This window comes from Zootoca vivipara, chromosome 13 (assembly GCF_963506605.1).
Source record: "Zootoca vivipara chromosome 13, rZooViv1.1, whole genome shotgun sequence".
NCBI lineage: Eukaryota > Metazoa > Chordata > Lepidosauria > Squamata > Lacertidae > Zootoca > Zootoca vivipara.
The window spans coordinates 31,225,865-31,252,546 of NC_083288.1; the positions used below are offsets into that span (position 1 = coordinate 31,225,865).

The following is a 26,682-nucleotide window of genomic DNA, read 5'->3' on the forward strand; positions in this document are numbered from 1 at the left end:
TTAACAGCCATAACTATGTAACAGAAACTGAAGCATAACAACTGATTTTAAACAACATTGTGTTTAAGCCTGAGACATATTATAGCTAGTTAAAGTAAATTAGTTAACTTCCACCTGAAAGAACACATTTCTTGACCCACTTTGTTTCACAAACTTCTTTTTGTTTAATAAAACTTTGCTTGCTTGTTTGATCATTTTCTGCCTGAGACTCTAATCACAAAGTTTTCCCTCACACAAATTTGTAAAACTTTGTATTCATTGGGGTGAGTCTGCCACATTATTAACTGTTGATAATCGGTTGGATCTGCTACAGGGCTATTCAACACAGTTTGATGCATTATATTCAGCATTAAATTATGTTTCTAATGATGTATAATTTTATGTCATTATTCAAAAATAGACTGATGTTAAAACCTATCAAACCTTAGAAATACAACTTTTCCTAAAAGTTTCTACAACTTTGGCCCATGCCATTTATTTGATGTCTAATTTTGAATTATTATTATTATTATTATTATTATTATTATTATTATTATTAAAATATGTATTCCACCCTTCATCCAAAGACCACAACATAAAAATATAAAATAAGAACAGAAATACATAATAAAACAAAAACCCTTTAGGCCCCCCCCCATCACATTTAAAAGGGCATAGAACGTAAACTCAGGGGCTGCATAGCTAGAATGGATTTTATCATATTAAAAGTAGTTTTCACTTAACTATTGCAGCTGTTATATAAGGGATTACTATTATGATGGGATTGTAATGGAAATAAGATTTTGGAACGCAGGAACAAAGTAAATAATCAAACCATCAATTTAATAATAATAATAATAATAATATAGTTATATCCCTATATCCCACCCATCTGGCTCGGTTTCCCCATCCACTCTGGGCAGCTCCCAACCGAATATTAAAAACACAACACAGCATTAAACATTAAAAACTTCCCTAAAGTACACAAGGGGCCACCTAAATTATATAATTTAGTGGTATTTGAATGATTTGTATTATGATTTGTATTATAATTTGCCATTGTTATCATGAGGCTATTATTGGATTCTTGTAATTGAAAACTAATAAAAAATATTAACCAAAAAAAGTAGTTTTCACATAAGCATGAATGTTTCCTTATAATGAATGATACTATTGTTTATTTTATTTTCCTGGAACTTTTGATATCAACTTGGAAAGAAATTAATAAAATTTGTTAAAATGACACAACATAACATAAACTCCCTCAGGTACCTGGTTCCCATGCCATAGAAGGGCTTTTCAAGCTGAGTACTTAGAATTGTGCTTGGAAAGAAAATTAAGTCTGTGTATTTCTTGAAGGGGAAATTTCATGTGCAGATTTCTCTCTCACCCCCCCCCCCCCTTAAAGACAAACTGTGCCAGTGGAAGTTTTCTGTCCCATGTGCAACTGTAAGCAGAGGTGAACCCAGTTCTCCTTTGCTTCTTGCAATCCTATGCACACCTTTTTCAGATTTCTCGAAATCCACCTGCGTCTTTTCCATTTCCAGAGAGATGGATATTGGGATTGCTGTGGTTAGGATAGCTTGTCTTCCTGCTGAGTAGGCAGCTGGGCTGGCCCTACCGAGTAGCTGTGGGTGGAGTGTGGAGGACAATACCTAACAGGTCAGGTTCACCTCTTTGGCAGCTTCCCTGGTACCTGGGATGCCAAGAGCCTGCTCCTTTTCTCTCTCCCGTGTACCAATCCTGTCAAAGGGGCACGTGGCCTCAGCATCCCAGCCCAGCAAACTTTTTTCTGCTCTCGCTTCTCTGGTTGGCATCAGAACTAGATGACCCAGGGCAGCTGCTCTTGGACCATGCAGAGTCTTTGCTGCTCCCAGCTTCTGCTGCTGCTGCTTCTGCTGCTGAGAGGTGAGTGGTGGCCGGGAGGGATGTGTTTGTACATGTCACAGGTGGGAAGAGTCCTTGGTCTTTTGCCTGAAGATGATTGCCTGCTTGCCTGGACCTTCAGTTCCTGCCTTTGGAAGGAAAAAGCCTTGGTTCTATGAGAGGGGAATGTGTGTGAGAGAGAGAGTCTAATGGGGAGGTGGAGTGATTGGGGAGCAAGGATGCTTTGAGAGGACAATGGGTCACAAGAAGGGATCCCCCCCCCAGTGGAATAGACCAGGGCAGTCTGGGAGCTGGAAAGTCTAAATTATATTCTCAGTTCTAAATGTTGTTGTTGTTGTTGTTGTTGTTGTTGTTGTTGTTGTTGTTGTTGTTGTTATCATTAATATTATTTCTTACTTGCCTTTCACTGTACGGTCCCAGGGAGGGTGGAAGCAATTTAAAATTCATTACGAAAAACAGTTTAAAACAAGTGATCCTTTGGGGGCTACTGTGCCTTTTTATCTACTACACACCTGGCAAAAGTTCAACAGGTGTAGCTTTTCTTCAGGTAAGGAGGCACCATGATGCAGAAGATTTCATCTGTATGATTTCTGTCTGCCATGTGGTTTGGAAACCAGGCGCCGAGCCAGAATACAGGGAGCAATACTAAATCTGGGAGGTGTGTGTGTGCGCGCACACACACGGGTGTACCCTAGGGTTTGGAATCAGGAGGGATCTTGATTTTCTCCCTCATAGCCATTAAATGCGCAACATTTTGGATTTTCCTTCTATCGTATGATATTCTGGTAACAAACATTCAGCTGGACAGAAACAGTTTGTACCTCTGCAGGTCCTGGGGGAGTTTTGGGTTACCTTTCTGCTCGCATTTCTGTAATGGAATGCTGTGGAGATTGAAGTTGCTGGTTATCTCACCTTTGAAACAGATCCATTGCAGTGCTGAACAAGAAATCTCATTTAGGCACTCCTCTGTAGCTTTTATTAGCCTGGACATGCTATGCCCCAGACACAGCCACATTTTCTCCACTGGGCCAGGATTGACATTCCCATGTGCTCATTATAGAAATGTGCTTGGTGAGTCAACGCAAAGCCTGACTGTTTGAGCTCTGTCTTCTTATGCCCGTAGTCTCTTTCTCTGCTCTTCTGACTGCATATTTTCTCTTCTTCTTTTTACAGGTGCTGAAAACACTGCAGCTCAAAAAGGTGAGAAAACACACCTGGAAAAAAATAGACCTAATAATAGGATGGTAACTGGCTTGGGTTGGGAGGGGATAGAAAAGTTAGGGGGCACGTAGCAAGTGATGTACAACTTAAAACAGTCACACGGTCTATCCCTATTGACCTTTGGCTCCAGTTCCTTTGCCTTCTTCTGTTTCCCCTCTGTTGAATTATATATTGTAAGCTCCTTGGGGCAAGGACTTGCCTTTCTGTAAAACACCATGTGTACAGATCTCTTTCTCTCGACACACACACTTCATTTAAGGTGGTGGGGCAGGTTACATCAAGAGAAGAACAAATTATAAATAAAATATAGCAGGGGTGTCCAACTCCCAAGAGTCTGCGATCTACTCACAGAATTAAGAACTGGCAGTGATCTACCCCCCTTTTTTTGGGGGGGGGGTCAGATCAAAGTAGTTGAGCTTTTTTTTAAGCAAGAAAAGCCCTTTTTTGGGTGCAAGTCAAAAGCAGGAGGAAGGCCTGTTTTTTTAGGGATACAGGGCAAAAATGTTGAGCTTTTTTTAGGGGAGCCAAAGTTGTTCAGCTTCTTTGGGGGGAGCCACTGATCTACCAGTGGTCTACCACAGACAACCATTGATCTACCGGTAGATCACGATCTACCTGTTGGACGTGCCTGAAATATAGCATATAAAGATACTTAATATAATGTTTTATTCAGTGCCTTTTCCCTAGAAAAATAGGTGCTGGTACTCACTATGAAGTTGTTACAGTAAGTGTCACACTTTTTAACAACAAAAAATAGGTGCCAGTACTGTGTACCCTTGAGTACCCCCTGGAAAAAAGCACTGGTTTTATTCTTCTTTCCCCATCACCTCCTTCCCTGCTTTATGTAATGACTCTTGCCTGATGAAGAGTTCTGGAAAACTTTATCTAGTATCAACAGGGATATTCCTAACTACCCGAGTATCCTCCTTAATTTCTCTCTCTCTCTCTCTCTCTCTCTCTCTCTCTCTCTCTCTCTCTCTCTCTCTCTCTCTCTCTCCTCTCTCTCTCTCTCTCTCTGCTTTTTAAAAGGGAAGATTATGGTGGGTACAGTCAATGGCAACTAGCATCCCAGCTCCACCAGTGAGCATAGTTGCATGTGCTTCATTCTAATGGGAAGAAGACAGGCTGAAACTCTGCTCTGGGTTCCTCCACCCACATACAATTGGTTTTGCTCCATGGAGGCCCATCTCTCTCTCTCTCTCTCTCTCTCTCTCTCTCTCTCTCTCTCTCTCTCTCTCTCTCTCTCACACACACACACACACACACACACACACACACACACCTCCCATAAACAGAAGGGGAATCAGGAGGGGCCGTTTGTGGATGTTGTGTAGCTTATGGGTGCATTAAGTCAACATGTCTGAGAGCACATAATACCTATTGGGAGAAGTACAATATGTTTCCCCCATGAGCTCCTAATCACCTGTATTTTCCTATGAAATTCCCTTATTTACATATCTGACACTGTGTGTGTCCTAATATTTACCACACATCTCCATCAAACGATTCAATCTACACCTATTCGCCCACATACCTTCCATGTCTCTCTCTCTTCCCACAACAACCATGATTTTGTTTTGTGTTTTTCATAATTTGTTTTGTGTTAATTACTTGCAGTCAGAAACCACCCTGCCCTTTAGACTTTGGACAGGTGCCAACATGTGTAAAAATTTAAGACATGAAAGACTTGTACCAAACAACCAGAGAAAATTGCCTTATTAAAACACCTTCCATAAGATGCTCAGGCTCTGTTTACAGTGAGTCCCCAGCGGAAGAGGATTCCAAACAGACAAAATTGCCTTATTAAAACATCTTGTGGAGGATGCAGACAAAATTGCCTTATTAAAACATCTTCTGGAGGATGCTTGGGCTCTGGTTATGGTGAGTCCCTAGCGGAAGAGAATTCCATAGCTATGGAACAGCGACTAAAAACATCTGCCTACATGACTATGTGGTTCCTACCTGGTGCAGAGAGGCAACGTTTAAAAATGTTTTTGTGGTGGGAAAGTAAACAGTGTTTCTGTGTGCTCTGGTTTCTGTCATGGTGTTCTGTTGTGGGTCAGAAGCAGTTTAGTCATGCTGGCCACATGAGCAGGAAAGCTGTCTGTGGACAAACGCCGGCTCCCTCGGCCTGAAAGTGAGATGAGCGCTGCACCCCATAGTCGCCTTTGACTGGACTTAACCGTCCAGGGGTCCTTTACCTTTACCTTTACCTAGTCACTGTAAACAAATTGCTGGAGGAAGAAACCATTATTGCCTTCAAATCCTGCTGGACCGGGCTGGATGGGACTTAGGACTGCTCCAGTGGGGCCTTTGACTGGACTTAACCATCCAGGGGTCCTTTACCTTTACTTTTACCTCATACTCATACTTCTACAACATTTTTCATCTATATATAAAATTCTTCCTGTTCATTGATTTCCTCATTTTTTTCCCATACAAGCACATTAATTTTCCTCTGGGTTTGTCTAGCTTTCTCTTTCCCTCTTCCTTGCACTCTTCCTCTATCTGTTCCTCTTTCCGCTCATCCAGTATCTATCTAATTACAGATATCACTTTGTTGTTGTTTAGTCGTTTAGTCGTGTCCGACTCTTCGTGACCCCATGGCATGCCAGGCACTCCTGTCTTGCACCGCCTCCCGCAGTTTGGTCAAACTCATGTTCGTAGCTTCGAGAACACTGTCCAACCATCTCATCCTCTGTCGTCCCCTTCTCCTAGTGCCCTCAATCTTTCCCAACATCAGGGTCTTTTCCAAGGATTCTTCTCTTCTCATGAGGTGGCCAAAGTATTGGAGCCTCAGCTTCACGATCTGTCCTTCCAGGGAGCACTCAGGGCTGATTTCCTTAAGAATGGATAGGTTTGATCTTCTAGCAGTCCATGGGACTCTCAAGAGTCTCCTCCAGCACCATAATTCAAAAGCATCAATTCTTCAGCGATCAGCCTTCTTTATGGTCCAGCTCTCACTTCCATACATCACTACTGGGAAAACCATAGCTTTAACTATACGGACCTTTGTCGGCAAGGTGATGTCTCTGCTTTTTAAGATGCTGTCTAGGTTTGTCATTGCTTTTCTCCCAAGAAGCAGGCGTCTTTTAATTTCGTGACTGCTGTCACCATCTGCAGTGATCAAGGAGCCCAAGAAAGTAAAACCTCTCACTGCCTCCATTTCTTCCCCTTCTATTTGCCAGGAGGTGATGGGACCAGTGGCCATGATCTTGGTTTTTTTGATGTTGAGCTTCAGACCATATTTTGCGCTCTCCTCTTTCACCCTCATTAAAAAGTTTTTTAATTCCTCCTCACTTTCTGCCATCAAGGTTGTGTCATCTGCATATCTGAGGTTGTTGATATTTCTTCCGGCAATCTTAATTCCGGCTTGGGATTCATCTAGTCCAGCCTTTCGCCTGATGAATTCTGCATATAAGTTAAATAAGCAGGGAGACAATATACAACCTTGTCGTACTCCTTTCCCAATTTTGAACCAATCAGTTGTTCCATATCCAGTTCTAACTGTAGCTTCTTGTCCCACATAGAGATTTCTCAGGAGACAGATGAGGTGATCAGGCACTCCCATTTCTTTAAGAACTTGCCATAGTTTGCTGTGGTCGACGCAATCAAAGGCATTTGCATAGTCAATGAAGCAGAAGTAGACGTTTTTCTGGAACTCTCTAGCTTTCTCCATAATCCAGCGCATGTTTGCTATTTGGTCTCTGGTTCCTCTGCCCTTTCGAAATCCAGCTTGCACTTCTGGGAGTTCTCGGTCCACATACTGCCTAAGCCTGCCTTGTAGAATTTTAAGCATAACCTTGCTAGCGTGTGAAATGAGCGCAATTGTGCGGTAGTTGGAGCATTCTTTGGCACTGCCCTTCTTTGGAATTGGGATGTAGACTGATCTAATGTAGACTCATATCTAGTTGAAGATATTCCTACTCATATCTGTCTAATTGTGCTATATACACATTATGATTGATTTGGCTTTGCCAACAGTTTCATTATCTGGAGGTCTGCAAGGTTATTCTGATTAATTTTTGGAATATATGTGTATATATATATATATAAAAAATGCATTCTATCTTATCATCCTCTCATCAATGGCACCAGTGCAGTTAGCTAATTTTTAGTCTGATGCCACTGTGATCAGAGAGAGACCTCACCTGCTTAGGGGTGGGGCTGGGCTTCTGCTCCAAAGTCCAGGTCTTGACTGCTCCAAAGTCTTGACATAGTGAAGTGGGACTGGGCTGCTCACCCAGAGGTCCTGCCCTGATGCCATCACTGATTGGGGATCAATAATTCTGTGCCAATCGGCAATGCCCCCCTCCTTTACTTTGCTTGGTTTGCAGTTCCCTAGAAACACCTGATCTTGTTGTGTGTATGTGTGAGCAGGGGTTTAATGCATTCAACAACAGAAGAAGCCTTGCTGCAGACCTACCTTTTAAGATTTAAAGGCACCAACAGGGAGCCCCATTTGCAAAGAAACAACCAGGAGCTCACTTAAAATTGCCAATTGCTCTTTAGTAGCAGCATGCTTACCTGTCCCACACCCAAGGTAAAGTATGACAGCAGGTGTGGGGCAGGTGGGTGTTTGTGGGGAATGACCTGATGGGCCAAAGGGGGACCTGTGCTATTCTCATGTCCTGGAGGTTCCCCAATGCTGCTTGAAAGATGACAATAATATTTCATGGCAACATTGTGTGGCTTGCATGTGATATGGAGTGGCAATGAACACACTTACCTGGCGGGGTTCATTAACCATACCTCTGCTCCTCCATCTGTTTTTCCTGCAGCCTGTGGCCGACCCATAGTACACTCCCCTCGGATCGTTGGGGGGCAGAAGGCTGAGGAAGGTGAATGGCCATGGCAGGTCAGCATACGAGAAAACAGGCTACATGTGTGTGGTGGAAGCCTCATCTCACCCCAGTGGGTAGTGACAGCTGCTCATTGTTTTGAAGGGTAAGTAGAAAATATATTTTGTCTTCTACGAAGGGATGGGGAAGCAATTTGATTCAGTCTGCCTTTAAAGTGACCCCAGTGCAGAACTAGGTGGAGGGAGAGACAGAATCAGGGTCAGGGTCAGTGGCCCAACCGCATGTTGCCAAATACCAAAACAGCACAATAATTTGTAAACTGGGATTTCCAAACTGAAACCAGTAGGACTTACTTTCTTATGTCCCATGGATTTGAATGGCTTTACTCTAGGCCAGACCAAAGCTGGATCCAACCTGCAATCTTTCGTAAACCGGAAATATGGTTTCTGGTAAGAAACAGTTTCTGGGATTGGTTATGAGGATCTCTTTTAACCAGTGCTCAGTAAAAAAAAGAATTGAGGTGCCAGTACTCGTATCTTGAAAAATATATATGCTGATTTCTATGGCAGCAAAAAAGAGGTGGCAGTGCAGCACTGATGTTAATTACTGAGTCAGTAAACAGCATCAAGTGCAAATTGTTGTTATATAGTACGTCAACAAAGTACAGAGTTATCTCTACCATGCTGCCAAACCGGATCAACTTTTTCTTGATTGTTTGGTGTTTAAATGATTTTTAGGCTTATGCTTTATATGTTGTGGTGTAGTGGTTCAAGCAGTTGCTAAGCTAAGCAGTCCAAATATCAATTTAGCTAAGAACTTGATGGATAAGCTAGTGATTCCCTCAGCCTTGGCCTCTTGTCTACCTCAAAGGGTTGTTTTAAGCATTACTGGGAGAATGTATGTGAAGCACTTTTATAAAGCATTTTGCAAATGCTAAGTAATAATAATAATAATAATAATAATAATAATAATAATAATAATTTATTTGTACCCTGCCCATCTGGCTGGGTTCCCCCAGCCACTCTGGGCGGTTTCCAACAAAGATTTAAAATACATTAACATGTCACACATTAAAAACTTCCAAGGTACGACTGTAGTAGGTTTAAGGAACTGGAGGGATGAAGGATAAGAAGAGACTGGGTGATGAAGGGCCTGTTCAAGACGCAAGCACAAGGAGGATCAGGACTCTCAAAAATATTGGAAGAAGGTGCAGAAGTTATTTTTGTTCCGACAGAGCAATCCCTATAAGACGACTGGACTTTGTGGTTTTATTTATCCAGGGTAGTATTTAGATCCTGCTTCTCAGGGTGGGGGAAAGCCTTCATGAAACAGCTTCCAATATAGTTGAGATTATGCTTTTTTAAGTACTTCGAAAACATGCACTCATTTAATATACATTACTGCTGAATCCAGGTGGTGCTGTGGTTAAACCACTGAGCCTAGGGCTTGCTGATCAGAAGGTCGGCGGTTCGAATCCCTGTGACGGGGTGAGCTCCCGTTGCTTGGTCCCAGCTCCTGCCAACCTAGCAGTTCGAAAGCACGTCAAAATGCAAGTAGATAAATAGGAACCGCTACAGCGGGAAGGTAAACGGCGTTTCCATGTGCTGCTCTGGTTTGCCAGAAGCAGCTTTGTCATGCTGGCCACATGACCTGGAAGCTATACGCCGGCTCCCTCGGCCAATAATGCGAGATGAGCACGCAACCCCAGAGTCGGTCACGACTGGACCTAATGGTCAGGGGTCCCTTTACCTTTACCTTACTGCTGAATCACCATACTCATAAGGACCATATAGCATAAGGACCCACCTTATTTTTGTGATTGTAAGTTGTTTCAAACTGTTTATAATGTTGTGTTCTAATGTTGTCACCCACCCTGAGACCATAGGGTGCAGGGTGGGCAATATATAAACAAACAAATAAGCAATTGTTCCATTTTCAGCCAAATCTCTACACATTTATTTGCAAGTAAATCTCACTGAAATCATTGGGACTTGGTTCTGAGTCAACTTGACTGGGATCAAGCAGGCATAAATGTTTTCCAGCATACAAAGTGTTTTACTATTATTAATCCATCCTAGCCTCACAACCACATGTGAGATGGATTCGGCTGAACAGTAGTGTCTTTCCAAAGGCTTAACTAAGTAACCTCTTAACTGAGGAAGGCATCAGGCTCAACCTTCTCCCTGCAGATGGCACTGATTTTTTTCTTGACTCCTTCCACAGGTCGCTGAATCCATTTCGGTACCGAATTCACCTGGGAGAATATGAACTCCCCAAGCCAGCACACACTATGGTCCCAGCTGCTGTCAGCCAGATCATAGTGCACCCGTATTATGCTGGCGATGGGCTCAGCGCTGACATTGCACTGGTACGGCTGGAGGAGCCGGTAAATTTCTCTCGGACCATTTTGCCCATCTGCCTGCCCAATGCTTCAGACTCCGATTCTTTCCCTGTGGGGATGTCCTGCTGGGTCACTGGCTGGGGTGACCTCTACCCAGAAGGTAAGCATGAATCTGCTGATTCTGGGGTGTACTTATAGGAGATGGTGTTGCTTCGGGGGTTGGCTGGTGGTGGAGGATTATGGGATGGAACAGAGCGGTGAGTGCAGGAGGATGTGTTAGGAACTAGTTTTGAAATAGGAAACTGGATGAACAAATTGTAATAGTCTCAATTGTAAAAATCATAACCAAGAAGGTGGAACTAGGGGCCAGGACACCTATTCTTTTTGGCAGTTGGATATTGACAAATGGCTTTTTGTAAGGGGGAGAGGCAATTTCACATACTGTATAGGGAACAAGTGCAGATGACAATGACCTTTTGCGCGGCCGCGGGCGGCCCCCTGGAATCCCCAGGACAACACTCAGCAGTTCAGAGACTGCCACCACCTTCCCGGGCTGGATACCTGTGGTCTCCGCCCACACAGCCAGTCGACCAATCCAGCTCGGGGAGGTGTTGCCCGGGGGGGGGGATTGGCCAGGTAGGAGGAGGTAACCATACAGTGCTCATAGCAGAAGGAGAGATATACCTTGGAAGCAGCCGACGACATTAACAAATGTTGTCCTCCAGGGTTGGATCTATACTCATGGTTTTTTAACATCAAGGAAGGGTTAAGGAATTGTTTTGATAATGTAGATGGGCACAGGATGTCCTACTTTTTACGTTCATAATGCATTATTGCCTCATCTTTTTTTATTGATTACTCTTTAATCGTTTTATGCTGCTGTATCAGTGATAGATCTGCTGTATGTGCAGGTAACAAAGGACACGAAGGGAGGGAGGGAGAATTAAAATGTGACACCAGAGGGTGGAGCAGAGCAACCACCAGCAGGGAAAGAAACAGCGTTTTGGAAAATGGTGTGGCCGGGTATTACTTACATTTGACCAAAAAAGAGGGAAGAAATGTTTTAATTAACAAGGATGCCCTGTGACGTTGTAGAACGACAAATCTAATATTGTTCTAATAGGAGGAAATAACATTAAACAGGTCAGTGCAGATACAGTCCAGGTATCCCTGTCCGGCTCTCAGGACCCTCCCCAGCCACATGCCTTCTGGAGTCACAGCCTTCACCTGCCCTGCATTGCACCTTCCTTTAGTGTTATTGCCTGGCTGGAATATGTTCTCGGACTTTGTTAATGCTTCTTACTTGCCTGAGTGGAGGATAGAGAGGGATGGGTCAGTTTGAAGAAACTAGCCTGCCATACAAAGGGAAAATTCAGTTTTGCACCCTCTGCCCACTTTTGCATGTGTTCCCACTCACCATCTTGGAGGTGGCCTCAAAGGGAATGTGGCCCTTGGGGGGAACAAGAATCCCCACCTTGGGGTTCGGGGAGTCCTTCTGGTCAAACTATTACTGTATATGTACAGAATCATTTAAGAACTCCTTGGGGAAGTGATGTCTTACTTGGATTGTATCCAAAGGTGATCAGATGGACAGAGCTGTGCTCCAAATCAGGTAAGGAAGGACATCAGCAACAGAGCTAATATGGAAGTGTTGTTGAGTATATGCCCAACATCTCACTTTTCTCCTACCAGCCCCCTTCCTCACTCGGATCTTGCAGGAGCTGGAGGTGCCAATCCTAGACGTTGACAAGTGTGACCAAATGTACCACAATGACTCCAGTTCTGACACTGACACTGTGCCAAAGGGCTACAAGCTGATCTATGATGACATGATCTGCGCTGGGTACCCAGAAGGAAAGAAGGACTCCTGCCAGGTAAGATTTGTGGAACAGGCAATGGATCAAGGGCAGAAGATCCCATATTTGTGTATTCTGATGGTGGGGTGGGTGGGTTTGTGTGTTAAAGAATGCTGTTAGTATGTGTTATGTTTGCTCTCAGATCACCCCTCATTAAGCCAGTCCTTATTTATTTAAAGAATTGAGACCTCATCCTTTAGCCAAGTAGTAAGACAGTCCCTGCTCTCAGGATTAGAATCCAAAAGGCATAACACACAAGGAAGAAGGAATGGGGAGGGTGGAGGGGAAAACTTTCCTCTATCAGATCTGGGAAGAGAGCAGAAAGACAAAGGGCCAAGAGGACAGGGCTGCTCAGTTCTTCTTTCAGATAGGCAACTTGATGGCAGTTGGAATACTCTATTTCTGGCCAGGCTGACATTGCATTTCTTTTTAATCCCATTTATTACATGTGTAACTAATCCCTTCTTCCAGGAAGTTCATGCAGGCCTTGCCCCCTTTGTCAGTTTCATCTGCACAAGACACCTGCCAGTTCAGGGGAGGGAGGAGAGGGAGGTGACTAGCCCAGGGTCAGCCAGGTACATAGCTGCCAAGTTTTCCCTTTTCTCGCGAGGAAGCCTATTCAGCATAAGGGAAAATCCCTTAAAAAAAGGGATAACTTGGCAGCTATGGCCAGGTAGCTGCAATGCTGAGCAGATCTTTGAACTTGAGTTGCCCTAGATAAATTCCAGCACACTAGCTCCACTGCAACACATTGGCTTCTATGCTTCAAATGACACCATTATTAATAATTTCCACCCCTCCTTTTCATTTTTTAAGATTAGTATGCACTCATCCATCTTTGTTGTGGTAGGTTTTCATTAGTAAGCTGCGAGACAGGCTGGAGCTGCAGTAATTAAGAAGCAGTAGGTTTTCTGTGCTGCCCTTGCAGGCCCAAGCACAGAAAAGTAGGGAGGGGACAAGTAGTCAACAGCCAAAAGCCAGATGTTGAGATAAATTAATGCCACAACTTTTTATTGGTTACAGATAAATATGTTTGGCATAAACATGAGGCAAGGACCTGTTAACTGAGCAGCTCAAGTGCTGGTCAATGTGCCATCCATTTGACAGCGAGGGGTTGCCCTCAGGTGCTGTGGAGGATGTATCCTGTAACTAATGTTGAAGTAAGATTCAACTGCAAGTCCAGTTGGTTTCTGTACATGGAATGGGCACAAGGTGTCGTCTTGTCCTTCACCTCAGGTTAAAAATGTAGTTAGAACTGTAGAGCTGTAAGAGACCTCAAGGGTCATCAAGTCCCACCTCCTGCATTGCAGAAATCTCAACTAAAGCATCCATGACAGATGCCCATCCAATCTCTACTGAGAAACCTCTAATGAAGGAGGGTTCACAACCTCCCTAGCAAATCTATTCCATTGTCAAACAGCTCTTACTGTCAGAAAGTTCTCCAGAACAAGAGAAAACAAACTTGCTCCCTCTTCCATGTGACAGCCCTTTAGATCAGGCACCCCCAAACTGTGGCCCTCCAGATGTTTTGGCCTACAACTCCCATGATCCCTAGCTAACAGGACCAGTGGTTGGGGAAGATGGGAATTGTAGTCCAAAACATCTGGAGGGCCGCAGTTTGGGGATGCCTGCTTTAGATATTTGAAAATGGCTATCATATCTCCTCTCAGTCTCCTCTTCCCCAGGCTAAACATACTCAGCTCCTAACAATGGGTTATTTTCTGATTGATTAAGATGGTCTGAAACTGGAACGTTTTATGGAGCTGGTTGATACATCTGGGAGATCCGGAGTCCAGGGGAAGGGGGGTAGAATTAGATAAATGTGGTTAAAGGTTATTATGATAGAAGAAATAATATTTGAATGTATGGAATTTTGGGGGGGGGGTATAAATTGTGAGGATAAAGGAAGAATCAGAGATGGATGGGAAAATAAAGTTAGATTTGGATTAATTAATGAATTATAGGTTGAGGATCGTTGATGTCTTTTTTTCTTTGAGTAGATTAGAATTGGTTGGCAAATAATGGAAAAATTGTGTCAGAATGATTTAAGATGATAAAGGAAAATTGCTTAATTTAGATTTAATAAATGGACCCAGTGTGGGGGGAATCGAGGAAGTCCACAGTGTCAAGTTAATGTAATGACTTGATATGTTTTTTCTCCCCCCCCTTTTTTGATGATGTTTTATTTTTGCTTTTTTGCTTTTGTGTTGAAAATTAATAAATATTATTTGAAAAAATAAACATACTCAACTCCTTTACCATTCCTCATAAGGCTCCTCATATGTGCAGCCCTGCCTTAACATATTTGAATGCTCAATTTTCTTCGCTTGAGTGTCCCCATTTCCTAACGGCTTTCTCCTTCCAGGGTGACTCTGGGGGGCCTCTGTCCTGCAAGCTGAACGACACTTGGTTCCTGGCTGGAGTGGTGAGCTTTGGGTTGGGTTGTTCGCAGCCCAACCGCCCTGGAGTCCACACCCGGGTCACCTCCTACGTGGACTGGATTCAACGCACCATGGCAAAGAACACCCCCTCCAGTGGTGCTGCCCGCCTCTCAAGTGCCACCCCTGCTCTCCTCTTGACTCTCCTTCTCCTGGGCCCTTTTGCCCTGCTGAGGCACTGCTGTTCTGCTACCAGCTGGAAGTGCAATTAAAAATGGAGGTTCCACACGGCACTTAATATCATATTATATTCTCCTACTTAAACATTGCATTACCTGTGCCCAAAGGCAAGCCCGTAAGGATGCTCACTCACCCCCATTCAGCACCTGTTCTTACACACTTAATATTGCAGCCTGGTATTGCTTTATCTAAATAATCAAACTATCTGCCCCAGTCCTCTCCCATGCAAAACCCGCTCTTTTAACGATAGATCAGAACAAATGGCAATTTGGGTTAAACCTGAATTGCTGTTTGCTCCAATTAAGTACTAAAGAGTGGCTTTACCCAGGAGGAAGCAGTGGGGCAAAAGGAAGTGTTGATAAGCCCTGAGATGGGAAACATGTAAAAGATACACATCACCTATTTTAACATAATTATACTCAGTGCTATTTTTCTAGAAAAAGAGGTGCCAGAACTCACCATGAACACCTCCCTTGTTTTCTTATAATGGCGCCCACCTGAGAGGTGCCAAAACTGAGTTCCGTCTGAAAAAAAAGCCCTGAGTAAAACTGCCGGGAGAGTTCTACATATCTAGACTTAAGGGCTGGATATAAATTTCATAATAAAATAAATGTACCCCATTTCCCCCTTGCCACTATAGTCATGAAAATAGGAAAAATGGGAAGGGTTTGCACCCTAAAATAAGCTTTCGGGCAGCACAAATGAACACAAAGCTTTGGTGTCTGTTTGTATGGGAATACATGATGTAGTAGTAGTAGTAGTAGTAGTCAATGATGATGATAATAGCAAGTAATACATTTCCACACAACAGACACTCCAGCATTGTGATTAGCCCTATGCATCTTCTCCAGCTCCTCCAATGATGTCCCTTATGTCAATCCATGCAGGCATAGCTATGAATGAATAAGAAGTGTGGAGATTTGAGCCCTTAAATGAGCTTTGGGCCACTAAACAGGTTTGCAAATTTGTAAGAGGGCTGGAAAATACACTCACCTACATGGGACCTGCAACGAAGCAAAAAAGGAACGAGGAGTGACGGAGAAGGGCTGACTCTTCACTTCTTGTTATACAACAGCAGCTGTGCCTGAGTCTATAAAAGGGCTCCTGAAAGTGTCATCTTCCTTTTAGAAAAAAATGTATGTTTATTAATTGTTGAGAATACAACTGTAAAAAGCCAATGAGATGTACAAATAAATATATATAGCAAGTGATACGTTTCCACACAACATTGTGGATTAACCCTATGCTTCTTCTCCAGCTCCCCCAATAATGTCCCTTATGTCAATCCATGCCAGCATAGCTATGAATGAATAAGAAGCGGGGAGATTTGAGCCCCGTTTATCCAGAAGGACCTGAGTCAAGATGCAATGGAGGAGAGTGTGCAAGGCAACATCCTGCCCCAGACAGGTTCAGGAGGCAACAGAAGAAGTTAAGTTAGACTGTCTATGACATTAGTGTCTCACATCGAATATAACAGATCTGCACAAAGGACTCTATGAACAGAATGCAGAGATGCTGTATGTACTTTTGGAACACAAGGAAATCTTTAATCAAAACAAATAAACAAAAAACAAGGCACTTTAGGAATCTGGAGGGAATGAGGATACAAATGGGCTCAATTTCTGCTCAAGCGAGAAACAAAGGTGGTAGGTTTGAGAATGCGAAAGAGAGGAACTCAGCCAGGACGTTATCTTATGAAAGGATGTCCTTACTTGCAAGATAAGCTCCTTTCTCTTCTCTACGTTGAGCCAAGCTGAACTAATCGGAACAGAGTCTACTCTGCAGTCATTTTCATTAGTTCGGAGGAGACTCAAGGAATTCCACAATGCTGCCCAGTGTCAGCTGATGATCTGAGAATGGCTTCTGAATCAGATAAATTGGTTTACAGCACCCCCTTGTGCTCAGAATGATTTCGGCACATTTTGAAAAGTTGCTAATCTAGGGATTGTCAACACCTGCGTTTCTTCAGTATCTAGAAAGAACGAGTCCAAGAGGTTTTCCGACTGTGCCGTGCTTTCATTTTTCCCACCACTGAGTCAGGAAAAGTGTTAGGGCTTAGCCACACTTACCTTTTGCTCCTCTGCGCAGATGGGGGCCACCTCCTCCCCCTCTTCAAGGCCCACTGAGTGCATTCCTTTGAGATCACCAGGGTGCCTTCTTGTCAAAGGGACATGCCGGGGTGAAGGCCCCCTCATCCGATCTCCCCTTGGAGAGATTGGATGAGGGGCAATGGATTTTGCTATGTTGTAATATTAAAGCTTTCTGCCTCCACCCATTGCCACCCCTTATATGTGTATGTGTAAATAAATCCACATCTTTATTGCTTTATTTATTGCATCTACAGTCGTATCTTGGAAGTTGAACTGAATCCATTCTGGAAGTTAGTTCGACTTCCAAAATGTTCAGAAACCAAAGCGTGGCTTCTGACTAGCTACAAGAAGCTCCTGCAGCCAATCGGAAGCCCTGTAAGCCCTGTTGGATGTTCAGCTTCCAAAAGAATGTTCGAAAACCGGAACATTCACTTCCGCGTTTCAATCGTCCGGGAGCCGATTTGTTCAGGAGCCAAGGCGTTCGACTTCCAAGGTATATCTTATTTATACCTATTGGGGCAAGGCCCTGCACACCTCCTGGGTGTGAAAACTCCAAAGATAATGAAGGGGTAATGTTTTCTAGTAGCAAGTGCTTGTATTTTAGAAAAAAGAAGAAAGGCTCATCTACTCACACCTGTGCACTTCTTTGCTGAATCACTATTCTGCACCAACTTAGCATGAATCATAGTGTGATCATAGGGCTGGCTCTGTTGTTATGGAGGCCTCAAATGTGATGTTAAGATATTAGAAATATGAATATCCCGACTTACGGTCTGCCGCGCCGGAGAAAGAAGACGGAGAAAGAAGACAGCATCGCGGAGGGGGGGGGGGGGAATTCCGCGGGGCGCGCGGATTCCCCATGAGAACCTCGGGTAGAGTGTCCCGAGGGCTTAAAGTCCGGCAGGTTCCGTTTTTGGCGATTCCTCTGCTGCCCGGAGACCCAGTAGAGTCTCCGAGAGCCAGCAGAGTGGAGTCGCGGGAGCCATTTTGGACGACATCGTTGCCTCCGTAATTGCGAAGCCCCGAGTCTTCTACCGAGCAGCGGCAGATTCTCCCAAGAAAAGAAAGGATTTCTACAAAGTAAGTTAAATCTTCATTTGGACTTGTGGATTCTAAAATTAATCAATTGGAAAAAATAGGAGAGATCTAAAAACGGGAGTCGATCTCTTCCTAATGGTCAATTAAGAGGCGCATTTAAACATCCCAAAGCCGAAAAAGACATTTTGTTCTTAGTACCTGAAAGAAACAAAGACTTTGTATCCCTTTACAAATCCCGGTGCTGCTACCTCCCGAGGAACAGTAACTGTATAAAGGGAAGAATTTATTTGACAGCTGTCAAAGCTGTCAAAATTGCGAAAAGACAAGGAAATCTATAAAAATTCATTGAAAGTTTAATCGGCTGCAAGATTATACTAAAAGAGAAGTATTTGGAATTAAGAGATGACCTATTGTTGAAAATTAAAGACAATGGAAAAGAACAGGCAAGATGGAGGAAAGCTTGAGTAAATGGAAATTTCCAGTGTGCTCTGCCTCCTAATCTTCTGCCAGTCTGTGGTTAGAAGGAATGAAAACAATGTATTCACCAAGCTTCCAAGAGACAGTTCTGAATTATTTAGAGATTTTGGAGGACATTCACAGGACACTGCAACACTCCAGCTTAACATGTTCAGAGACTTTGGTTCAAGATCAGGACTCAGAGGACAATGTGGAAAGTTTACCTGAGAGTAATGAACAAGAAGTGGACTTTGCAAAAACTGAGGTGGATTATAAAAAATGTGACCTGGAGGAAGAACAACAAGGACTTGAAAAGGAAAAAGACAGCTGCCAAAAACAACAAAATGATTTAAAGACTGAAGAAAAGAAGGCTCTTGGAAGGGCTAAAAATTGGGCATGGGTGATTGAGGGAAAGGAAAGGCAGGGGGAGGGGGGAACAGAGGCCTGGATTTGGAAATGGGAAAGAATGGGTGTGGGGTGAAAATTTTTAGTTAAAAAGTATTTTGGTGATTGATTAACGGTTTCTGAAATCTTGGCTTGATAAAGGACTGCTGATTCAAGGGGGGGAAAGGACAGCGGGAGGAGAAAGGAGGGTGAATAGATATAAAAATTTAGTTTCTGGAGAGGGGTAGAAGAATGGCTTTGGAAATAATTTTTGGATTTGTATTATCATGTTGTGTTCAGATAAGTGTCTGGATGGAGGGCCGCCTTCCCCCCTCTCTTTGCTCAGAAGCACCTGGTGGCAGAGGGTGCTCTGGGGGAGAGAGGGGGTGGTGGAGGGAAGCCCAGACACCAAAATGGAACCTTTGAAGTGCTGCGCCTCGCAGGTTCCTCTTGTGGCAGGAGGGGACTTGTGGGGGGGGGCGGCATGAAGAAGGAGGAGGAATAAGTTAATATTATAAGGATAAGATCTGGAACTGGAATAGAAAACCCGCCATAATTAATTAGAGAAGTTAGGAAAACCAGGAAGATGAGATCTGAGGAAGTCATAATTATAATGTGAAGAAAATAAGAATGGGGAATTTTTAAATTTTTAAATTTTTATTTCTTTTTTCTTTTTTCTTTTTATTTTTGTTTGTATTTTTTATGTGTATTGTGTTTAAAGGAGCAGCTGAGGGGAAACCAACCCACAGAACCCCTCCGTCCTTGTCCTCTCAGTGGCGGGGGGGGGGGATGAGGGGGGAGGGGGAGGTCAAACCCAGCCTTATAATGGACCCCTTTGATTCTCAACACCGGCGGGACAGATTTGAAGGGACAGAATTTATATTGTATGTCTTGTTTGTTTAAAAATTCAATAAAAATTATTTTTTAAAAAAGAAAAAAGAAATATGAATATCCCCAGAGGATTCCTCGCATAATTGTTATAAGACAGCGTGGTATCTTCCCTGTACTGGTCCCAGGTATGGTGGAGGTATGGACCAGGGAGAAATTCATTTGAATGTGCCCACTTCACACTTCCTGAACCAATACATGAACTGCAACACTGCTATCCTTCAAAGTTGGCACTTCTCTGAATTTTGCAATGCAGTTCTCCAACAACAACAAAATATCAAAAAGTGCATTTTAGGGGAGTGTGTGCATATAGAGTGCATATAATACAGTGCATATAATTGTCAGCATTTCACTCCTCCATTGCTGGATATGTGATTGTTACTATAATAATAATATAATAATAAAATTTTATTTATACCCCACCCTTCCTGTCCAGAAGCTGGCCTCAGGGCGGCTAACAATAAATATAAAACATTGATTAAAAATGACTTAGAAACTGCTTAAAAACAACATAAAATACAACATAAATGTAGCATTGCAAGGGCTAACTGGCCAGGTTAGTCCTGCTAAGGCCAGCAAGGAGACCAGGGAAGTATTTAAATGTGGGGACCCAGAAAGGTTTCTTCACAGAAAAAGGGAAGGGAAAAAGGAATGGAGGATCAGGCTAAATTGAAGGCCAGGCGGAATAACTCTGTTTTACAGGTCCTGTGGAAGGAGAGCAAGTCCTGCAGGGCCCTAGTCTCATGGGATGTTGAAACTGAACTTGAGTGGAAAAAGAAGAAACTGAGAGAAACTGAAATTGACAGATTTATACATCCACAGTGTGTGTGAGCATTCTCAGCAAGCCCTTATTCTTCGCCTTTGATATGGGACCCCACAACAGTTTTCTAAACATGTAGTAGGCCAGATAGTTGGGTTCACACACTTATATTGGGAAGGGAGTTTCCCAGTGCCCTCTACCTTTCCCAAAGCCCCGTCCCCAAATGTGCTATAGCCATATCAGCATGATGTAGGGAGTAACCTCTGAACATCCTAGTGCAAATCCAAAATTAGTTTAATTAAAAAAAAATATTTTACTCAGGAGAACAGAGCAGAAGACAAAAGGAGCCAGGCATGTAAGAAAATAAGAGTTCCCTGAAACTTTAGTTACATGTTCTGGTTTTCTTCTTATAAAGAACAACAGCCTTTCTGGACAATTAGTTTGTGGCAAGGTTGAAGACAGGTGGTTGTAATAATGGTTGGTCCTTCTCAGAGGAGACACAATGAAATTAATGGAAATGACTTACTTGGGTCTACTGATCTCAGTGAGTCTACTCGTAGTAAGACTTAGTTGGATACACCCAGGGAGACTTACAGCATCCCCTAAAAGGCAGTTTGAATTTTGGGAGATAGGGATTATTTTAAAGGTTTAAGAAATGGATGAAAGTTGCTTACCCTGTGCCCACCTCAAAAGCTCTTTTCCTGCACAACAGTTTCGTGAGGGGGAATAGAAGAAATACAAGAAAGGGGGAGAGAAGAACAAAAACAGAGAGAAAGAGTGAAACAGAAAAAGAAGATGGATATATGTGATTGAAGAAAGCTTAAAAGTAGCTCATGCAATTGTTGTGGATTCAAGGTGATCCAGAGCAGGGGGGTCAGGTGCAAAAGAGGACAGGGCTTCTGCACCTGCATGTTTGACACTTATTTATTAATTATTTCAAATTCTAACTCACCCTTCCTCCCCAAAGAGAGCCCAGGGTAACTCACAACAATAAAAATGTTGTGTATCTACGGTCAGATTCATAAAATTATCGGTCACAAGCCTGGATAATTTTTTAATTTTTTTTACATTTCCTGAATGCAGGTTAAAAGGGGGAATGTCTGATTTCCTCGCGTTCTTTCAAACGTCTTCTGAAAACTGTGTTGTAGTGTATTCTTAGAAGATGGACTCGTTTGTTTGTTTTTAATCATGTTTAGCTGTGTGGCCTCTGTAGCCTAAAATTCCCTGCTTTCTCTCCATTAATAGCAAATATTTTTGTATCTCACTTTTCATTCAAAATCCATGCACATGAAATATGCATTGATGCAATTGTGTGAATTTTAGGCTCCTGACTTAATGGCCCAGGGTTGTTGTGAGAATAAAATACAATAAAAATAAAATGTGAACATCTGCAGAGGGAACTATGTTCCTTAAAGCTTGCCTCCCCCAATAAATCTTGAGTTCTATGATCGGTGGAGGAGGCCCTTTGATAACTTCAAAATTTATCCCACCTTGCTTTGCTGGGGTGGGGTGGGGGGTGGGGGCTCCTCATTCTGTTGGGTGCCTTGGCAGAAAGGCAATACATAAATACAGCAAGTAAGTAAATTAATAAAATAAAATAAACGTTGCCACCAAGTCTTGCCCTGAAGGCACTACGGAGGATGTTTGCATTTTAGTCCAACAACAAACCTATGAGGGATACCCTAGTTTGAGAGATAAGGACTGGTCCAAAGTTTAGTGTTTAGTGTCAGGAATAACGTAAACCTGGACACAGCAGAGTACACGAAGGTTTTTTGGAAGCTTCTGGCTGTAGAGCAATGACTAGACGTCTGGGCGCAGGAATAGACAACTTCACCAGGATAACTATATACAGTATTTATTGGACAAACAGTATCAAGTTACTATGTACAAACTTCATAAAATAAATGAAATCAAATATATCCCTCCCTCTCTGTCTCTCTCTCTCACAACCACCTGTTACAGAAACAGTCTTTCCCACACCACACCACACAGAGCTTATCGTTTAGGAACTTCTTACCCAATGAGAAGGTCGTTACTAAAGCTCTTGTCAGAGAGAGATCAGGCCTTGTCTTTCAGCCAATAGTTAATTGTCAGAAGTGGATAGCTGACTTTCGGCACGTAAGCACTTTGAAATCTCTAACAAAAGTCACCCAAGAAACTTTATGGATAGAAGGGAATTTCATTATTCTTTTATTTCTAATACTCTGTTTATTGGATTACAAATAAAATAAATAAAATGAACAACAAAAGTACAATTAAAGAACACACAAAGCACCTATCACAAAGCATCACAAATGCTATAAGGGGCAGAAAAAACGATTAAATGGCCCACCAAGACCCTCAGTAATTTTCAAGTGGTGCCGGGGGGGGGGGGGCCTTGGGAACCACAGAAATAGGACAAACAAGAACAATGAAAAGTAGCTGAATTTTTTGGTGACAAGAGGCTGAAAGATAGAGAGCAAAGAGACAGAAATAATCCAGGTTAGTCAGACACCCAAGTGAACATTTCTAAGGCCGAATGATGTCCCTCCCCTAATTTATCATTATGGAGAATTTATTATAGAAAATAGTACTCTTAAGCTATCAGGAACTATGGCAAGTTCTTAAAGAAATGGGAGTTCCTGATCACCTCATCTGTCTCCTGAGAAATCTCTATGTGGGACAAGAAGCTACAGTTAGAACTGGATATGGAACAACTGATTGGTTCAAAATTGGGAAAGAAGTACGACAAAGTTGTATATTGTCTCCCTGCTTATTTAACTTATATGCAGAATTCATCATGCGAAAGGCTGGACTAGATGAATCCCAAGCCGGATTTAAGATTGCCGGAAGAAATATCAACAACCTCAGATATGCAGATGACACAACCTTGATGGCAGAAAGTGAGGAGGAATTAAAGAACCTTTTAATGAGGGTGAAAGAGGAGAGCACAAAATATGGTCTGAAGCTCAACATCAAAAAAACCAAGATTATGGCCACTGGTCCCATCACCTCCTGGCAAATAGAAGGGGAAGAAATGGAGGCAGTGAGAGATTTTACTTTCTTGGGCTCCTTGATCACTGCAGATGGTGACAGCAGTCACGAAATTAAAAGACGCTTGCTTATTGGGAGAAAAGCAATGACAAACCTAGACAGCATCTTAAAAAGCAGAGACACCTTGCCTACAAAGGTCCGTATAGTTAAAGCTATGGTTTTCCCAGTAGTGATGTATGGAAGTGAGAGCTGGACCATAAAGAAGGCTGATCGCCGAAGAATTGATGCTTTTGAATTATGGTGCTGGAGGAGACTCTTGAGAGTCCCATGGACTGCAAGAAGATCAAACCTATCAATTCTTAAGGAAATCAGCCCTGAGTGCTCACTGGAAGGACAGATCGTGAAGCTGAGGCTCCAATACTTTGGCCACCTCATGAGAAGAGAAGAATCCTTGGAAAAGACCCTGATGTTGGGAAAGATTGAGGGCACTAGGAGAAGGGGATGACAGAGGACGAGATGGTTGGACAGTGTTCTCGAAGCTACAAACATGAGTTTGACCAAACTGCGGGAGGCAGTGCAAGACAGGAGTGCCTGGCGTGCTCTGGTCCATGGGGTCATGAAGAGTCAGACACGACTAAACGACTAAACAACAACAACAACAAGCTATCAGGAGGAGTGTTACCTGCTTTGCAGCTGTGTTTCTGCTGTCCACAGTTCTTGCTAGGCTGCTGTATTTCCCTTGCCGGGGTCCAAATAGGGGACTCTTAACACCCTTTAGCTTTAGCATGGGAAGCAGTACTCTCCCAAATTCCTGTTGCTGATGTGGGGAGTGTCAGAGAGCAGTTGGCTGCTAACTAACTTTGCCACCAACCCAACCCAAGATCAGCATCAACTGTAGCAGTGGTAGGATTCCAGTGGGATTAATATGTTCACTCCGCTGGGTAAACAGCAGAGAAAGAAGTACATTTTAAATCAAGAGCATCAGAAGAGCCCCACTGGATCAGTCCTAAGTCCCTTCCAGCCCAGTCCAGCAGGATTTGAAGGCAATAATGGTTTCTTCCTCCAGCAACTGGATCTTTTTTCTTTCTTTTTAAGAGAAATTTTTATTAATTTTGTACCAACAATCATAAGAACAAGAAAATACAATATAATATAAAAAACAAATGCATTACATAAAACAAAAACAAAACAAATCATCATTTCTCTTTTTAATCTATTTCATAATCCATTATTATGTGGACTTCCCCAAGTCCCCCCTATCTGAATTTCATTTCAACTCATCTTAAGCAGTTTCATATATCATAATCTTAATCATTTTCTACAATTCAACCATTATTCTAAAATTTCTCACATTTTAACCATTATACATATTTCACCTTAACTTTTATAGTAACATATTAAAAAATCATTACCATTCAAATTGTGCTGCCAAACAATTTCATTCTCAAACCATTTCATTGCTTTCTCTAACAATCCCTCACTAGCAATTTGCCATTCTTGACTGCCACGAAACCCTGAATTGCTGTTTCAGTCCACCATGTCCTCTATCTTGGTTAGCCACTACTAGTTCAGACCCCATTGCTGAATACGTAAAGTTGAATGTTCTGCCCCAAACGTGCGTTATTTTATATTTATTTTGCCATTTCATTGCACATTTGTTCAGTTTGCAGGGACTGTTTTGGATAGGGCTGTGTACCAGATTTGACTGCAGCCCAAACTGAATCAGGCCAATTTGGGGGGTTCTGGACTTTAGCCACGTTAGGTTGAGACAAACATCACCCCTGTTGGCCATGCTTCCTGAAGCTGATGGAAAATAGAGTTCAGCAGCATCAGAGGGCCACAAATTATGTATCCCTGTTTTCCGGGATCATCAATATCCATAAGCTTGCCAACAATCACACACACACACTTCACTAAGAGCAGGGCCTACTCTGAACCACATCATGCAGGTACAGAGCTCAGCATACCCTAGAGGGCAGCCCCTTCTGCTTCCTCTCTACAGGTGAGAGGAGACTACCGGTAGCAGTACCTCCTATTCACTAAGAAACCACTGTGGAGTCGGCATGGGGGAGGGATGTGGAGAAGGAGACAGATCCACCCTCCATAGAGCACAGCACAGCAGTTGCTGCCATGGTGGCTTCTGTGGCAGCAGCAGGCAATCCTTTCCCTGGAGGCCAAATCTGCTGCCCCTGAAGATCCTGCTGCTTGAGGCAGTCACCTTACTTTGCCTCGTGGGTGTGTGTGGGCCGGCCCTGTGCAACTGACAGTGTGTGATTGTTCCTAGCTTTCTCTTTTGCGTGTGTAGACCCTTAAACCACCAAATTTTTGGTTTGGTTTTTGGCAGAATTTAGGCCACAACTTTATTGATTACAATCAAGTGATTGGTTGCAAAGGCTCTGGGTCAACTAGCTCCCTGCACCCTTGCAGGAAGCGCTGACCCAGGGCACACCATAGGTCAGCCTTGGGTGAACACCCGGCGCAGTGGAGAGCGGGGTCAAACCAGTCCACCAGCCAGATGCCCCCTGGACTCAGGCTCAGGGCACAACCCCTCTCAGAGTTGACAAACCAAAGAGCCCCTGAATTCCTTTAACGGAATACCCATGGCATAGGGATGGCTAGAGCGTTCTGCCACCCTTATCATCCAAAACGTTTGGAAACCAAAGCGTGGCTTCTGACTGGCTACAGGAAGCTCCTGCAGCCAATTGGAAGCCGTGGAAGCCCTGTTGGATGTTCAGCTTCCAAAAAGAATGTTCGAAAACTGGAACACTCACTTCCGCGTTTCCATCGTCCGGGAGCCAATTTGTTCAGCAGCCTAGGGCTTGCTGATCAGAAGGTCGGCGGTTCGAATCCCTGTGACGGGATGAGCTCCCGTTGCTTGGTCCCAGCTCCTGCCAACCTAGCAGTTCGAAAGCATGTCAAAATGCAAGTAGATAAATGGGAACCGCTACAGCGGGAAGGTAAACGGCGTTTCCATGTGCTGCTCCGGTTTGCCAGAAGCGGCTTTGTCATGCTGGCCACATGACCTGGAAGCTATACGCCGGCTCCCTCGGCCAATAATGCGAGATGAGCGCGCAACCCCAGAGTCGGTCACGACTGGACCTAATGGTCAGGGGCCCCTTTACCTTTAAGGTGTTCAGCTTCCAATATATATCTTATTTATACCTATTGGGGCAAGACTGGGAAACCTGTTGCCCTGCAGATGCTGCTGTACTGGAAAAGTAAAAGAAGAAGGCTATAACTGAGAAGCTGAGATGAGTGGAAAATGTAAAAATGAACTTAAGAGTTTCTGCACACATCCTGGGTGTGAAAACTCCAGAGATAATGAAGGGGTCATGACCGAAAAGATTATATAACAAGTATCTGCCAGTTTTACACAGACTGAAAGATAT

At 43.3% G+C, this 26,682-nt stretch overlaps 1 protein-coding gene across 1 annotated transcript; it reads left to right on the plus strand.

Annotated features, from left to right (window-relative positions):
* The first annotated feature begins 1,832 nt into the window (after positions 1-1,832).
* LOC118094654 (serine protease 27-like) lies at positions 1,833-14,736 on the plus strand. Its single transcript, XM_035135219.2, has 6 exons — positions 1,833-1,887; positions 3,040-3,066; positions 7,869-8,034; positions 10,113-10,390; positions 11,923-12,104; positions 14,452-14,736. The coding sequence occupies exons 1-6, from the start codon at positions 1,833-1,835 to the stop codon at positions 14,734-14,736; spliced, it is 993 nt and encodes a 330-aa protein (XP_034991110.2).
* The last annotated feature ends 11,946 nt before the right edge of the window (positions 14,737-26,682 follow it).